Source organism: Rhincodon typus, chromosome 2, assembly GCF_021869965.1.
Source record: "Rhincodon typus isolate 14 chromosome 2, sRhiTyp1.1, whole genome shotgun sequence".
NCBI classification, from domain to species: domain Eukaryota; kingdom Metazoa; phylum Chordata; class Chondrichthyes; order Orectolobiformes; family Rhincodontidae; genus Rhincodon; species Rhincodon typus.
Window position 1 is genome coordinate 81,593,352 of NC_063333.1, and position 18,721 is coordinate 81,612,072.

The window sequence follows — 18,721 nt, forward strand, 5'->3', positions numbered from 1 at the left end:
TAAATATTCATCGAGATAATCCTTGACACTACTTATTCAACAAGGTATTTGGTCTTCTGAACCTAGTATATCCTTAACTGGCTCTCCATGTCTTTTGTTAATTTATTAACAACATAACAATTAATTGCTTAAGTAACAGAATTTTGTGAACTTTATATCCATTCACACCATCCATACTTTTGGTGAGGTATCTAGACACCTGTGTTTGGAAAGAAAAGCTAAGCCACACAAACTTAATTTTTTTTTATTCTAAAAATAGTTTAAAACCATATCATATTACAACAATGCTACTCAAACAAATATAAAACAATGCTACAAAAATGAACATATTCAACGCTAGGTTCATTGTTTAAGCAAACCAGACTGGTTTATTCAAAAGTCAATACACTGTAAGGATAGCCTAGCTCAGTAGCTAGTCAGTGATACTTAATAAAAGAAATGCTTCATTAATTTAGTCTTCCCAGATTTGATATCTCACATGAATTTGGGCTGAATACAGGCAATGCACACACAGTAAAACTGTTGGGTGGATTCACTAATGAAGGAGTTGCGCCCTTCCACAGTAGTCCCACACCAAAGGTTTGTGGGTTGCAGGGCAGGCATCAGGCAGATGAACCATCAGTGGCTTAATTCGATCTGTCACCATTCCATTTAATGGGCAGCAAGAGAAAGGCCTGCAGTCATTGTGTAGGCTGCTAGATTTAACCATGTAATGTTCTGGTCAGCAAAGTGCAGAGTGCCTCATTCCCAGTCATCCTGCGCTCATCAGAGCATGGCCCCTCCAGAAATTTTCCCTCCCCACATCCACCCACTCCCTCTTCCATCCAACAAGCCCTTGTTAAGAGGTCCTGGTTCACCTATTCTGCATGTGAAAAGTGCAACATGGAATTCATTAGGGGAATCTTGTAGGATTTTTCAGATTAACTGCGTGTGATGAGTCATTAGCAGCAACTGTGAAAGATACATCTATCTTCATTATGTCAAACTGAAAGAATAAACCATTTGGTAAGATTTTGCTTAAACAATATCTTAAGATAAATGATCTATTAATATGGTTTATTAAACATTTGCAAGACATAACTTTTTACAAGATCAAAAGTAAACCTAAAAAATAGTCTCCAATACAAAGCAATCAAATAAATTAACAGGATGACTCAGGATCAGACATTAAATGAGCATTTAAAACTACTAAAACTATAACTCATAATAAATAAAAACCTTTTTAATTGTTAGTGCAAGTTTAGATTCTGTTAGGAATTGGACTGGCACCTAAAACTATTGGCCAATTTTTGTAATTAATGTGAGAAAGTTTAACAGTTAAATCATCAATTGCTAATTACATTGTTTTCTAAAGTGCACAGTGTTAACCAAATAACTTCATAGCAGAAAAATACTGTAAAATAACTGAACATTAAATATTATTGTAAAATAAACTTTACCTATAATTATTCTCCAACAGTTGCCCTCAACATTTTTCAGTTATTCCACACCTTGTGCCTCATTCAATTACATCAGTAGTATCAATGCACTTATTAAATGTATGAAAGATAATCATGCAGATAAGAAACAAGAAAATAGCATGTTGCTTTGCTGGGAAGAAACAGTCTTAATAAAGCAACTTGCAAACTGAAGAGATATCACAACATAATTTTGATGATTTTAATGCTTTCCATTTTTTGTCAGAGAACATGAATTCTTGTTATTAATGCTGAGAGTTACAAGCCCATTTGACTCAAGTTTTAGGGCATTACTTTGTAAAATCACACTATTTCTCTCTCAACTGTCAGAAGGTACTGCATATATGAGAACATACATCCAGATAATACATTTTGCAGTCTTAGTTAACAAACACAATGTACCATTTGCCATTCCTCTGGACAACATTCCAATACAAATAATAGTTTATTTTAATAGGTGACTGCTAGAGCTAAAGTGGCACAGGTAGAATAATAATGCAAGGGTTAAGTGCTTGGCTGCTGACTTGTGCAGCATTATTTCTATATTCATATATAGAACTGACAAATATTTGTACTGCATCACAGCATGTGCAATAAATGCTGGGAACGAACAGCAACCAGAATAATCCACTGCAGGAAGCATGTTGTCACATAATAATGAACATAAACCTTTACTCAAAAACAGAGAATGCCGGAGAAAATCAACGTCTGTAGAGGGTAAAAAAAAAAGTTAACATCTCAAGTCCTGCTGAGATTCTCCAGCACTTTCTATTTTTCTTTCATATTTCCAGCATCCGCAGATCTTTGATTTTATATAAGTATTTACTGTGTCAATTCTTCAAAACTTCTCTTCATGTTTGATTCAGAAGAACATCTCCCTGTCTTGATGGATCATTCATTTAGATAAATTATACAGCTGAAGGTTGTGATAGCATTATTTTATGGCTAGACTGTCATCAGTGCACCATAGAATTACTCACAGTTCTACAGGAAAAGAAAAATACATATATAAACATGTACATATGCAGACAGATGTACACTTGTGCATAAGGGAGAGGTAAATGCTGCCATCTTGTTATCAAATGCAACTAATTAAATGCATTTTAATAAGGCTCAGAATTGATCTAGTATGCCTCTGTGGTGAGAAATGCAAGTTTCTAAATATTTATTCCCTCAACATTAAATCTTAGCATTTCATTAAAAGCAAAACAGTAGCATTTTGTAGGAAAGGAAAATTGTGTGGGGTGCATATGCTGGTTGATTGATGACCAATTGTTTTCAGCTACCACTGAAAGTTTAAATCTACTCTTTCCCTTAAAATAAACTGATGGACGCAGAGAATTACTAAGCATTTTTAATGCTAGATTTTTAAAAGTATTATTAATTGGTGGTGTGCAAATGCATGCTTCCCATGTTCTTACAGACAGAGTTTCAGAGTTTGTAAGGTGATGTTGATGGAATTTCTGCAGTGTATCTTGTACGTGATGAACACTGCAGACACAATGTGCAGTTAGTGGAGGGACTGAATATTCAAAATGGTGATTGTAGTGTCAATCAAGTGTGTTCCCTTTTTCTGGATGCTGTCAAAGTTTCTTAAATGTTGTTGGAACTGTAATTATCCAAGCAAGTGGAGAATATTCTATCACATGCTGACTTCCCTTGTCGAAAGTGGACAGGTTTTGGGGTGTCAGGAGCTTACTTGCAGCAAAAGGTTCATCTTCTGACCTGTTCTGCTAGCCAGTGTTTATTTAATGGTCCAGTTAGGTTTCTGATCAATGGTGATCCTCAAGGATTTAGGTAGTGGGGAAATTCAACAATGGTAACGCCACTGAATCTCATTGGGGAGATAGTTCAATTGTCCGGCACTTGTGTAGTGTGAATAGATGTATGTAAAATAGAATAAGGATAGGAAGTGTCAGAGAGGGACTATTTAAATGAGTAATAAAATGGATTTGAAACTGCACTCAACAGCATTCTTTGCATTCTATGCAGTTCCAATGTGAGAGAAAGCTTGGATTGCATTCTTAAGGGATTCCCAAAAACAAAAGCATCAGCCTAGAAATTAGGCTTTAACATTAATCTATCAATGGCAACATAAAAGCAGCAAAGGATAAAAAAAAACACATGCTAATTCCATAGGATAAAATCATGTACTGAAATTCCCACTTAATAAGTTTGAAACACACCCATCTTTGATGATTTTGTTGACTCTTCCACGAGCCAATGTTGGCAGTTTTTAAGGATAAAATTATACATAAACTTTTCTGTGAAAATACACAGTATATTTTACAACTTTACAACATAGATTTTTCTAAAAATGGTGAATGGAAAGATATACAGATCATGGGCTGGATTTTCAACTGGGGTCAACATCACAGCCTTTAACCATGCTCGCTGCAATGCCTCAACTAGTTAAAGGATGGGAGAGGGCTCCACCACTTTGGGGTTGAGGAGTTATGGGTCCTTTTGGGGGTTATTTGTCCTACTTGATCTTTTGCGACCACTGCTCCTATGCCCTAAGCCAATTACGATGGCTTGATCCAGAAGTGGACCAGATCACTGTGGGCCATCAATTCTACCAACTGTAAATTCCAGGAGGTCCTGGAATGTTGGATTAATAGGCCCTACAATTTCCAATAACTGGCTCTGTCTTCATTATTCTCATTCAAACTGGCTCAGTGTTGGAATTGCAGCAGCAAATTGGCACAGAGGCTGGAGGCACCACTTTGTATCCCTACTTCCGATCTGAACCCTTTTAAAAATCCTGGTTCACATTTAAAAACACAGAGGTGAATATCCATAGACATCCTCCCACTTGCTTACTGTACCTTTGGTAAAAGAACCAGGGACATTCTAGAAAATAATTATCAACAGCATCTAACACCATTATTTGGATGATAAAAATGGCTAATTATACCAGAAGGAATCCCTTCCTGGGTTGGACCCCAACTGAGAATTTTGGTACTTGTGTTTCAGAGATTCAGTACACACTAAATTCCATTTATTAGCATTTTATCAACTTCAAAATAAATAATCAGAAAAATAGGAATCCAGAAGATAAGTATACACCTTACCAGTCATACATTTGTTCTTAACTTCAGTAAACTAAGCAGTCATTGGACTATCACAGTATTCTCTTTCTTGGAAAAAAATAATTTCACAGATTTCAGTACCTATGCAGTATTGTTGATGATTTTGAACTCTGTTAAACTTAGTTCCCCAGTAGTGACAACTAAAATCATAACAATAATGCAATTATTTCCAGTGGTTTGCTTACAAATATTATTATTGCACAGAGAGTCATCCATTGCAGGTCTATCTCACATCTATCTCTTCAGTTCCAAGATTGGTAGCTCTTATAAGTACAAGACATAACATACAAAATGCTCTGTTGAAATATTAAATATTAGCAGAACTCTACGACAGCTCTGTGTTTTGGAAAACACTTTCAGTTAATTCATATTGAACTGCAATTAGTTTGAGCCTGAAATGTTTTCAAACTGTTTGAGATTATTGCCATAATTAAAGAGTATTGTTACTCAAGATGCTGTGTGCGATCTTGATCACTTCATGTTAAAGCTTATACTTAGCTGCATTCCTGATAACATTTTGCATAAGCTTTTTGGAATTACAGCATTCCATATATAAAATGTCATCAATTGGGAAACAGACAAGGAAACAGATTTATTTAATTTTCTCAATAAAATTCTTGGTGCCACTGAATTATGTAAAAAGACTGGAGGCAGTTCAGCTTTTCAGCCTTGGTAGAAAATGTTTGAGAGGGCTCCCCGTAGATGTAGATAATAGGAAATAGCACAAAAAAAATGAAAACACAACTTGAAATTGGCCATTCTAATAGTATACGTGAATACAAGCCAAAATAATGTAAGGCTGACTTAAGAAACAGTTGGTAATACTACAAAGAGTGGGAACTCTTCTCGTTTCTGGATGAGTGAGCTTGAATTGATTGAACATGGCGTTCTCATCATATCTGTCTTTTGAGCAGGTCATTTGGTCTAGAGCCCATGAAAGATAGGAGCCTGTAATATTTTTTCTAATATTTTTGTTACAAGTCAAGCTTCTGAAATTACTTGCATTTTGTTGATGTACACATGGAGGTCCTCTGGCTTGTCACGCCTGAATGCTGTAGTTTCTGAACTAACTATAGGTAATGAAGGTTTTCCCTTGAAAAAGAAAAGAAATTGGTACCTTCAGTAGTTTTTCCCAGTATATTTCCCTCATGATGAATTACCATTAATAATCAAAACAGTTTTAAACTTTTTGACCATTTGCAAATTTGTAACCTATTAGTTCTACCTTTTGTGGAGGAGATACTTTGCAATTGTTTCCAGGATGATTTGTTTCATTTGAATTCCAGTGCATCATTATTTGCCTGATTACCATCACAATGAATAATCCAGTAATAACTGTACCAGCAGAGAAGACAAGAAACATTGCAAGGATATTGTAGCTAGAGTAGTATTCTGCAAAATAATAATAAAAAACAAAACATTAAAAACATTCCAAGTGATTAATATTTAAAATATCATTTTAATGCATGAATTAATATAATGTCCACTACTGAAATTAAATAAATGCTCCACAAATCAGTGCCGTTTTGAAGCAGCTTCTTCCGCTGTCTAACTCATCCTGTTGCGGTTGACCCCCTAATGGTGGTTTTAATCATTCCTACACTCACCCTTTTACCAACTGCTTTTCATCACTGAGCTTCCCGTACACCAGTCCTCGTGCAGGTTGCTTGCTTTGCCTGAATTTGCTTACCTAAGGTCAAGATCCAGATTTGATCCGAAGCCAGATATCTTGGGTTGTAAAAGAGAGGGTTCCGATCGTATAGGTGTGTCGAGCTGGAGCTGTTATAACTAATATTTTTTTATTACATCGTCCTGGGCTTGCTGCTTTCCTCTCCTGACCTGTCCAGGGGATGAAGTCTTAGGAGGTATCCCCTTTCCAGCAGGGATTCAGGAGAGAAAAATGATAAGCGAGAGCAGTTTCTTAAAATGTTACTACAACATCAGTTCAGCACTCTGTCACCATTTCACAATGCAGATCCAGCTGGATTTTTTGATGGGAAATGTGTATGTTGCAGTGATTGGAATGGGGCCGGATTGAGGGGGTGGCATTGGGAATGGGGAAGGAGGACTGCTGAAAGTTGTCTTGCTGTCCTTGCTGCCAATGCTGCCCCTCGTGATCCCCATCCTGCAAAATCTCTCCTGCCATCACTTACCTTGAGTCTGGGTCGCTCCATCACCCTGGGCATTCTGTGAACATTGTACCAGCAGCAATCACCACAGCTTCTAGCTGCTGCTCAGCAAAAGAGCTGCTGCAGTATTTTGTTGGCCTTTAATTCTCAGTGGTTGAGATTTACCACGATACGTCCTGATCCCATTGAAGACCTGCCTGTTTGGCACAAAAGTCCTGAAGGAGGTCACACAGACATCACACTTGCTCTGCAGCCAGCGGCTGGGATCTCTGCTAAAGGTCTCCCATTGAATCTTACACTGCAGATATCTGTATCTTCCAGTGTTTTTATTCTTTCACAGGAAGTAAGAACGGCAGGCAAAGTCATATCCCCAGGGAATTAGCTCTGGCCTCTGGATTACTAGTCCAAACATTACCAATGTGTCACTGTCTCACCTTATCTCACATTCTTATCGTACAAGGAAGTAGGCAGTTAAAATTAGGGCTTAGTTTGCACTGCAGCAATCCAGAGCAGCAGTTTCAAACAATAGCAAGTGATTTCTGGAGTCACCTACCAAGCACGCAACAATGTCATAACTGCCATATTCACTTGGTATTGACACATTAGTCATAGCTGCTGGTTTGTCTCTCAAATGAGGCCCAAATAAATGTCTGGTCGTTAAATCCAATTACTTTATAGCAGTTAAAATCATTTATTTTAGAAACTGCATAAAGAAATTCAGCTTGATTCCCAAGTATAAAGAATAATAAGCCTGTGGAAAAAGAATGAAATAGTTTGTAGGCTAATACCTAGAAAAGAAAGTTGTTAAGATGTCCCTTATTTAAGTATATGTCAAAATGCAGGTAGGGTAAACAACAGGATTATTTCAAAGCAGCCAAGAAAGTAGGGACATATTAAAACTCATCACGAATAAATTGAGCACAGATATACAAGCTTCCTTACTCAATACAATATTTGTACAATATTTGAAATAATTTAGGAAGCAAGGCAACAAAAACAAAGTACATGGAATCATTATTTTTTAAAACTCATGTAATGGAAGGATAAACTTTGAAGAGCTAATAGAATTTTTCAGCAACACTTCTTAATATTTTAATGTTATTATATAGAATACTTACCTGGGTTTCTCAATATATAAAGATATTCTTTTTCAGTGTCAGTTGCTACCATCATAAATTTGTATAAGCAGTTATTTTGCGCCTGAAAAATGCAGTGTTGTGCTTTTTCTTCCTCTGATTCTGATAACAAAACACAAGTTAATGGCATGGTCAACAAAACATTTTTCAATGCTATCATACCTTCAGAGAATTCCCATCCGTTTTAGTTAAAGTGAAAACTAATTATGTCAAAAACATTTTTTTTCCTGGATTACATCCGTATATAAATTACACTGAAATTTGTAACGAAAACAGAAGTTCCTGGAAGCTCAGCAGGTCTGGCAGCATCTGTGAAGAAAAAATCAGAGTTAACGTTTCAGGTCCGGTGGCCCTTCCTCAGAACTGCTGCCAGACCTGCTGAGCTTCTAGCAACTTCTGTTTTTGATCCTGATTTACAGCATCCACAGTTATTTCGGTTTTTACTGAAATTTATAAGTCTTGCATGGGGAACATATACTCAGATTTCCTGAGTATCTTATTTGCCTATTAAAAATAAATATTAAAAATAAAGGCACAAAATAAGGTCAAATACAGAATCATGAAAAGGGGTAATAGTTAATAAATGCTGTCTTTTTCCATTAACTTTGATTTCCTTAAGGGAGGGAGGTCTGGAAAGTTTTTGGTGGATGGAAACTTACAGCACGTTATGTATAGTGGGTACAAAATGTCTTTAAACATATCAAATTCTGATTCATAGCTCATGTTACAGCTAGCCAAACATATCTATTTAAAATAAGATGGGATATAAAAATGAAGGGAGGGATTTTGGCACAAGTAACTTAGAATCAGAGAAATGATGGAATACATTTAGAGATAGAGGTGTCAGTATCAAATAAAATCAAATCAGTTTTGTGGCAATTTCCTTGTGCACAACAGAACATACCATCACTTATTTGCTATGGTTAAAGCAAAAATTTCTAGGGAGTTCTGGGTCAATCAAAATATCATCTTTGAATGTCGATTGGTAGAGCTGATACACAAAATCAAACAGGTTCGTTATTTAATAATCGCATTCACCTATATTATCTATTGTGACAATCCATGAAAAGAATACAATTACATTTAAACAAAAAATTGATCACTGCTTTACAGTGACTATTGCACTCTCATCTCAGAAAATTCAGTGTTAGGACTGTGCATCTTTTCCTGAATAGAGAAGTTATATCCTGGGAGCTGCAAGCAAACACTAGAGCCATGTTTGGGTATAGCCCAAACATGCCAGAACCTTTTCAGACATGCTATCCATTTTAACGGAAAACATTCAATGTGACATTTGAATGGTTATGTGGCTTTTATGAATGTCATTTATTAGAAAAGAATTAATACACTGAAACATGCGTCAGAATCCTCAATATGACCCACAATGTAAACAGAACAATATTAGACCAGTGGAATGAAGAGGAGGGAAAAAAATGGGAATTTAACAGGATGACAGAGGGAAGGTATTGCTCACACTCCATTACTAATGATAATAAGACTTTTGTCTTTGTCAGATAGCCAACATGTTGCTTCAGATTTATTGAACAAAGATATAAGTGAAGAAACAAAGAGATTTTTAAGTTTGTTTTGTGACAGCAAACCTGCATAATAAATGCTCTTCTAAAAAGGTGCTATTTATACTGTACAGATTTATATATCTTGAATTGTCTGAAATGTTACTCCATAGTGATACTAATCACATTTTGTGACAAGAAAAGATTGCTCCTTTACAATGTCACATACAAGCAGTATTACTGTATAGCTCAGACATGCTTCTGGTGTAAAACTTTAAGAGGGAGAACTCTGACAGACAGAAATTTTTTAAGGACTGAGCGGTAGTTTAGATTGAAGGAAAGATCCCAACAGTGGTAACGCACTTGTAAAAAGATTTTGGGGAATTTTTTTTCCATTCTAAACAACATTAAATCAGGTAGTAACTCTTAAGTTTGAAACATATAGCACATAAAGTGAAACAGTGGAATCTAAACAAAAACGTACCTGAAAGCTGGTCCACCAACACCATTTGAGAACATGCTTTTGTACAATTGGCAGGATACACTGCCCAGTAGTTTAACACATGACACTGCACACACTTCCTAGAAAGGATAAGTCAGATAAACCTTCAGTATTATCGATATGGGTATATATATTTTACTTCAGCACATATGCACATTAATGCCTGATAACATGGAAATTTGTTTATAATTTTGTTGCCATGAGACCTTTATCCAGTCATTATATTCTTCAACTAAAAATAAAACTCAATAAATGTGTCAAGTGCTTAAAGGGAATGGTGCAAAGATGTATTTGTTTAATAATATAAAAAATCATTGAATTTGAAATGTGGTCCTTATTTATAAGGGGAATTCTAGTTCAATTGCTGTGGTTATCTCCTTAAAGAGGTATTAGGTTGCTTACACATGTAAATGAGACAATGACATCTATTTTGGGGCTCTTTGTAGAAAGTGATACAGATTGAAGCTGTAATGTATAGGGATCTTCAGTGTAGTTATGGCTGTACAACTTAAGAATCATAGAATCCCTACAGTGTGGAAACAGGCCTTCGGCCCAACAAGTCCACACCGACCCTCAGTGCATCCCACCCAGACCCATCACCCTATACCTCACTTAATCTACACATCCCTGAACACTATGGGCAATTTAGCATGGCCAACCCACCTAGCCTACACGGCTTTGTGACAGTGGGAGGAAACCGGAGCACCCGGAGGAAACCCACGCAGACATGGGGAGAATGTGCAAACTCCACACAGACAGTCACCCAAGGGTGGAATCGAAACCGGGTCCCTGGCACTGTGAGGCAGCAGTGCTAACAACTGAGCCACCATGCCACCCTTGGGGATGAGGAAATATCATTTTTTCATGTAAGAGTTAGTGGAAATCTGGAAGTGTGCCCCCAAAAGTATGAGGATGGTGGATCAATTGAAAATTGCAAAATAGAACTTGTTAGTTTCTTTGCTAGCTTAGGGTATGGAGGAAAATTGGAGCAAAGGCAAATAACTGGAATTAAAGTATGGGTCAGTCATTAACTGAATGGCAGAACAGACTTGAGGAGCTGAATTGTCTACTCCTGTTCCTATGTGCTTACCTGCATATGCCTGATGGTTTTATTATGCTAGGCTCACAGTAGTATTGCTGGAACATACTGTAAAGAACCTGTGTTAGTTATGGATGTTCACATTGTACAATAGTGAGTTAAATGTGCATACTGCCAGAAGTAGAAATCATCCCAAGACATTTCCAGAGACACAAACAAAAATCAACGCCAAACCATTAAATACAAGAAGAGATGGAGGAAACGTGGAGGAAAACTTAGATTTTAAACAGATGATGGAATTTTCCCTTCACTGAGGTGCTGAGAATGATGGTGAGCAACTTGACTTAATCATGAGTGTCCAAAAATCAGATTCTCAACTTAACTGGAAGAAAAATTCTCCCAATTAAGCTCTTGAGCCTTGGATGAAGAATTCAGAATTTTACTGTCCGCTGATGAGAAGCTTATTTGCATGTCATTACTTGCCCAACTCACTGTATTAACACTGCACTTCCAATTTTCTTCTCTGCAACTGAAAAACCTGACAGCACAAAAACATGACCTGTAAAACAGAGCAGGTATCTGGCAACACGCTCATCAGTGTATACTGCAGCCAGTAGAAAGGCTGCGCCAGCCACCTAGCCTTTCTTCACATGGAACTGCTTCCTCTGCAAAAGGTGCCCCTATGATCAATGGTCACACTCTTCCTGGACCATTCATCCATTCAACTCAGCATCAATAAAGGACTTGCATGTAGTTCAGAGGAGAGGGAAAGCTAGAACTCACATACCTGTAGCAGGTTGGTTTTCACTGAGGATCAGCCAGGCACCTTGTATATCTAGGCATCTGTATTTTGGCTTGCTATAGCATTGCTTTAGAGGCACATAGGGGGACGCGATAGTCTAGTGGTATTAACACAGAGCTGTTAATCCAGAGACCCTGGTGATGCTCTGGGGCTACAGGCTTGATTCCTACCATGTCAGGTGGTGGAATTTGAATCCAATAAAAATTTGGAATTAAGAGTCTAATGAGGACCATGAATCCATTGCCAACTGTCGGGAAAAAAACAGTCTAGTTCATTAATGTCCTTTAGGAAAGGAAATCTGGCCTACATGTGACTCCTGACCCACAGCCTATGTAGTTGACTCTTAACTGCCTCTGGGTAATTAGGGATGGGGCAATAAATGCTGGCCTAGCTAGCGAAGACCTCATCCTGTGAATGAATATAAAAACATAGGCACACACTGTTTATGTCGTGTCATAGGGTCCTCCATGTTGCCATCCTCACAATTATATAAGGAGTTTTATGGCAGTTATTGCACAGGGACAGGTGTGAAAGGTAAACTTTAAAAAGAAGTTTTAATGAAGACCATCTGTGTTAATGTAAAAAATAAGTTATACATTTCAATTCATTAGCAGTTTATTCTGCAAAAAGTTAAAGTAGTAGTTTTCAGTTTTATAAATGCACTTTGTTTGAATTCTACATAAGCATTGATTATTCAAAAATGTTTCCTTCAGTTCCATTGTTCAATACTACACACTTGACTGCTAAACTTACTTTGCCAAAGTGATGTTTATTTCAACACAACTGTTGTTTATTTTAGACAGGAAGTAGCTCAGTAATCACAGCAAACAAACAGAGCAACGAGATGGTGTAATCATTGTGTGATTTGAAGAGCTGGATAGTACTGTACCATGAAGTGACTCCACAGACAGTTTGAGCATTATTCACCATCATTATAAATTATTAGTTTTGCTTAAATTTAACCACAGCCTTGATTTTTACCTTCACACTTATCACATTATCAGTAAGAGTTTGAGTTTCCATTATGTTGCATCCTTTTGGATACCTGCTCTGTTTTTGAATAGATTTTATAAACCTCTATAAGGTCACCCCTCAGCCTCCAATGCTGCAGGAAAAAAAGCCCCAGCCTATTCATCCTCTCCCTATAACTCAAACCCTCCAATCCCGGCAACATCCATGTAAATCGTTTCTGTACCCTCTCAATTTAACAACATCCTTCCAGTAGAAGGGTGACCAGAATTGTATGCAGTATTCCAAAAGTGGCCTTGCCAGTGTCCTGTTCAGCTGCAACATGATGTATCAACTCCTTTATTCAATGTTCTGACCAATGAAGGCAAGTGTGCCAAACACCTTCTTGACCACCCAGTCTATCTGCAACTCCACTTTCAAGGAACTATGCACCCACATCCCTAGGTCTCTTTGTTTAGTAACAGCATTCCACCCCCTCCACCCTGCCCCAGGACTCTACTGGATAGGGTGAATAGTCAAGGTCTTTTTCCTGAGGTTGGGGTGTCCAAAACCAGAGGGCATGGGTTTAGGTGAGAGGGGAAAGATTTAAAAGGGACCTGAAGGGGAATTTTAATCATGCAGAGGGTGGTGTGTGAATGGAATGAGCTGCCAGAGGAAGTGTTGGAGGCGCGTATAATTACAACATTTAAAAGGCAGTTGAATGGGTATATGAATAGGAAGGGTTTAGAGGTATATGGGCCAAATGCTGGCAAATTGAACTAGTTCAGATTGGGATGTCTTGGCACAGACAAGTTGGACCAAAGGGTCTGTTTCCATGCTGTGTGAATCTATGACTCTATTTCAGCAATTTGAAAAAAACAGTAAAATGATGTGAATGTATGAATTGCAAAAACATACCAGCTGTTTTCACAGGAATTTTCACATGTTGGGCAAATCTCGCACAAATGACCAGAGGCTCTGGATTCAGTGCAATGACATCTACCACAGATACATGTCCCTCTTCCACTGCAGATCTGACCCTGTCCTGTCCTGCAGGACATTAGGGAGGACGAACAGTTACAGCTTTCACCTTCCCAGCCAGCAAAGCATTGGCATTCACCTCTTTTACATTCTCCATTGCCTGAAACAAGAGACCATAAGACCACAAGACACATTAGAGATCAGAACACTAATTAAATAGGCACGCAAGATCTGAGTTTCTTGGCTGAAGTCAAAAACTCCAATTCACCACGATTAATTTCATCCATGCATCATTTCACAAGATTTTCCCTTCAATTTAATGAAAATGTTAAATTTCAGAGGTTTTCCAAGAGTCTCTGTGAAAACACTATGAAAGCAAATTTTGCAAAAAAACTACTTAGAAGTTTAGTAAAATTATTACTTTTTTTCTACCAAACATTAATTTAATAACTATTGTCATGTTATACTATCACCATGGAATTGTTTCACAACATGCCAAATGTGATCTTGTCAGACAATTGTATCGTGAGTTATAAAACACTAAGTTCTAGATTAGGGAGTTGATCGACCACATTAGCAAAACTTAAATGAATATCTCAGGTAAAAATCAAAGACGGACACTGTAAGTTGGGTCCAAAAGCTTCCTGCACTTTACAGGCCTTTGAATAGTGACAGCAACAGATGACAAGGGATATTAGCAAGCACCAAATCCTGGTGACCCATCATCCCTGTACTCCTCGATATACATTGTCATAGCTAAGCATCATTTCCATTTTAACATTTTCATCCTTATTTTCAAGTCCTTCTTTATGTCTGTCATCTCCCCTAGCACAAGCATCCTCTGAGATATCATTATTCAAAGCTGTGAAATAAGTTACTGGCAAAAACATCTGATATTAAAATGTTTCCAGGCTTAAGTCTTATATTTGTTGGAAATTATGCAACTAATAATACAGTGACTCTTAACAGTAACTTCTGCAGCTGTACTGTGGTGGCAGTAGCATTGTAATGCTAATAGTAATCAGTGGATATTGAAATGACTCCTTAATGTAAAAATCATTCCTAACTATATTAGGATTGTGTTCTCTGCATGGATTGATAATTGCGCAAGGAACATGTTTGCGGTGGGTGAGACATTTTCTACAAAAAACACCATGCTTTTCAGTGCAGTCCAGTCACGCACAAAGAAAAGGTTGTTATCTTAAATATCTCAGAGTATACCTCGCCAGTGATAATACCTCACCTACTGCCAGAGTACAATGAAAATGACTGGAGTGTGCCTAGAATTTTTCACCAATTGCTGCTGAGAAACTAGGTTCCATGTCACTGATGCATATTTAGAAACATTAAGTCAAAAGCAAGCCAACAGTCTTCCCAGAAGGAAAAGCCAGTGAAACTTGCAAATGACATATACAGGTCCAACTCATCTTGTACGTTAAGAGTGACATATTATTATCACAAAATTTAACATTAATATTGAGACTGGCTGAGATGCCAGCTGATGTATTCAGCTTGGCGATGGGACTGAGTGTCAGAAATTTACCTGACAGTGTGGATAGTGAAAGACTAACTCATAAACGTAGATTGTGAAGAACAGGAGGGTGCCATAGTGTAAATAATAACAGCAGCGGTGGCCTTCAATGCTTCTGCCAGGGGTGTACAAATAAGCAGATCCACAGACCCTTCTGCATCAACTGTCAGATCTGGGTCAGTACAGATCCAGTTAATGACAATGTTATCAAGGATCAAGCCTGTACTGAGAAAGCTTCATCATTGATGACACAGCCAGTATTCAAGTTTGCTCTCACTTATTATAGTTTGATTTAATCAGCTTGAAGATGCTGGTGTTACAGCTCCTACCCTTCCATCTCCAAATGGATGGAGGATCCGTGCTCCACAGTTTCTCATTCAGAGGAAATTAGTAGGTAAAATGAAAAAATATTTACATCAATAGCAGAAAACACAGTGAGTGAACGGAACAGTAGTAGGGTCTGAGTGTAAACCTTAAAGATGTTGATAGAAAATAAATAACAATCTTGATTTTTCAGTTCTAGCAAAGCTTGTGGATCAGGCTCAGCTATTTTCATAATTACCTCCCAGTGATCAATGACACTGAAACAAAAATATACATTTTTTAATATCTGAAAAGAACGCCTTGCCTAATAGAAACAATAATTTTGTGCTTTCATATTTAAAAGCCCCTTTCAATTATCCTTGCCGTCATTAAACATGAAAAAGTTGATATCTTCCCTGACGTTACTAACGTTAAAGGTCTGAAACAAGGGAATAATACTGAAAAGGCCCTTTTAGAATAAAATCCTGGAAACAGGGGCTATTCATGGGAGTTGCTAGTCCATTCACTATCACGCTAAATCCACTGGTGTTGCTATGTGAATCCTGGTCAGTATATTGTAGTCTATACTATATGAATAAAGCAAGTATGATACAGATCAGAAAAATGCCAAAATACCTCATAAAATCACTCAACCAGTAGTGAATTGAACTATTTTGCTAACTTATATTAGGCAAGATTCTCACCAATGTTATATATTAAGCAACAGGATTCCCATAAACTTTCTGGAATGCCATTAACAACATCATTTACTGTTAGTTACACAATTTATGATACTGTTAGGATCAGTAGTTCATTTAATGACTCAAATTTGAAACTAGCAGCTAAAAACCAGAAGACACAATTAACCTTAGGCACTGGAAATGCTGCTACAGGAAAGTACAGTTTGTGGGACTTTGGAGCCGAGGTCGTATGAAATGTTTTAATATACCATATAACTACTATGGTGAGAATGGTAGGGCTTACTACATAAATTTTACAAGAAACCTAGCTATCAATAAAACAGTTAATTATCAGCGAATAGTGGTACAAATAGCTGTACACCAATGCTAGAGGTAAAACTCCACACAGTTTTATATTTGCAGATGTTAGTTTTTCGGAATTGTTGCCGAGATCAGGGTGGGTTGGGGGAGGGTTGCAGCTGTAATTATCCCACTAAAGAATTTGAGTCCTTTCAAAACAGCTAGAAATCTGGACTCAAACAGAATTATAGATTCATGGAGGTTGCATTTTGATGAGAATCTGAAATTACCAGATCTCTATTCCACTAAGTTACCCTGCAAATACCTCCACATGATGGGAATGGGTAAAAGAATCCCAGAATCGAGTCCTATCTTCCATTATTAAATAATTCCCTGCCTCTGTTCCAGTACAGTCAAAGTCATGAAATTTTAGGCCTTTCTGTTTGTAAATTTTACCTCAAGAGTGGCAGGTGAATCTGCTGCCCATTCCCTTTCTGACATATTCCCAGGCTGTATTTTCAGAAATGACCCATGTTGTCCCAGTCAAAGCTATATCTACTGAAAAGTGGTGCACTTTAAGTATGACCTACAATACAGATGCCAAAAGGCAATCAATTTCAAAAGGATCAATTGCAAATGGAAGAGGTGTCCAAATCTTTAGTAGGTCTCAGGTCTTGGACTGTAGCTCTCATTACTTCAGGATGTTGCTCCAAGTTTCCAGAAAATGTTAACTGTTTCTGTTTGACCTTTACAAACAGAAGGGCCTAAAATTTAATGACTTTGACTGTACTGGAACAGAGGCAGGGAATTATTTAATAATGGAAGAAAGGACTCGATTCTGGGATTCTTTTACCCATTCCCATCATGTGGAGGTATTTATGGCCCTGGAATATGGCTCACAGCAAGCGTACCCAGCTTAATCTATTGTGGGGTTGGGAATTTCAGATCCTCAGCTATACTCATGGAATCAGGCCTGTTTTGTTAGAAAGACACTGTGGCACCTCAGTGGCAGTGTTATATCAAGGGAGACCTCCAGTGCCAAGCAGAGAAACACAAGAAGTCACCTGGTCTTGGAAACTTTACGTGTATTTCAAGGCTCATCAAAAGAAAAATGTTTTTCACTCTCAGTTTCAATAATTAGATACTGTATTGTAAGGTACTGCAGTGATTGACTATAGGGCACTGTCCTGTAAAATTAAGTTGACCATTACAATGATCACCACTGTATAAAAGTTCCAATGAATTGGAATACTTTTCTCATTTGGAAAAGGGCTCTTATGCATTAGAAACTGAATAAACCATAGCTTGGCTACTCTCGTGTGATAGCCTTAAGTGAATTAAATGCCCAGAGTCAGGAAACCTTCAATTGCTTTCACAGAGGATAAACAGCTCCCGCATGTTCTTTGACTGCTTTAATTAATAGGACATCTGATGTGGTTTAGACAAAATAGAGCTTTTCAGTTTCAACAAGCTTCATTGTTATATTGCCCAAGATTATTTTCATAAAACCAAGCCTATTATAAATACTTAGCTTTTCAGGAGCTTATGTTAGTTGTGTGCTGTGTTCACATTTTGATTCAGTTTTAAGTGGAAACCAAGAGGACTACCTGTATTTGATGTGTGGTAAGTAAATTGATGTTAACTTACCTTTACAAGAAGGATATACATTTTAAATGAGTTTTATTAACGAAAGTTTATCAGTCCAAAATGTGTTTGAATGAGAATTTTACTTGATTCTTAGAAGTTTATTGTTTCATCTGCATTTTAAGGACATTGTTCCTGAGGTTGGCACATAGGGAGACTGGTTGAATGGTTTTGGAGGATACAAGTGGTATTTGGAGGTACAGAGATGGCATAGAGGGGGCGAGTGTGGTATCGAGATAGAACTCAAAATGAAGGGCCATGGAAGAACAATGGGGAATATGATGGATAATGGAAGCGGTATATAGGATGTGTTTTGGAGTAAGGGTTTGAGGGCTGACATTCATCATTAAAATTAGGCTGATATCTCAGTAAACAGAGGCATTCTAGCCTGCCTCTTGGTTATCCTCCTGTCTCTATTGCTGACTTGGGCCAGTTCCAAATATTTAAATATCTAATTGCAAGAATTGGGACTGGGTTGTGGGAGCACTCAGTGGTCGTCAAATATCCCAATGGCATTACCTTCCCTTTCCAAGATTTTAAACATTTATGTTTTATGTTTTATGAAGTAACATATATCCTGAATATAATGTTTCCATTTTGCAGTTCAAAAACTGAAATGATAACATGTCTAGATTGAAACCTTGTAAAAGTTCATTTTTGGAT

At 37.4% G+C, this 18,721-nt stretch overlaps 1 protein-coding gene across 1 annotated transcript in view; it reads right to left on the bottom strand.

The window, feature by feature from the left end:
* Window positions 1-228: 228 nt before the first annotated feature.
* The window catches only part of LOC109915227 (integrin beta-8-like), a 100,228-nt gene continuing 81,735 nt past the window's right edge, over window positions 229-18,721 (bottom strand). The window contains exons 10-15 of the mRNA XM_048608453.1: window positions 13,538-13,760; window positions 9,813-9,910; window positions 7,797-7,916; window positions 5,775-5,941; window positions 5,553-5,641; window positions 229-2,441 (exon numbers count right to left, since the gene is read on the bottom strand). Coding sequence (XP_048464410.1) covers window positions 2,414-2,441; window positions 5,553-5,641; window positions 5,775-5,941; window positions 7,797-7,916; window positions 9,813-9,910; window positions 13,538-13,760 — 725 coding nt within the window. The 3' untranslated portion in view covers window positions 229-2,413. The remainder of the gene's footprint in view (window positions 2,442-5,552; window positions 5,642-5,774; window positions 5,942-7,796; window positions 7,917-9,812; window positions 9,911-13,537; window positions 13,761-18,721) is intronic.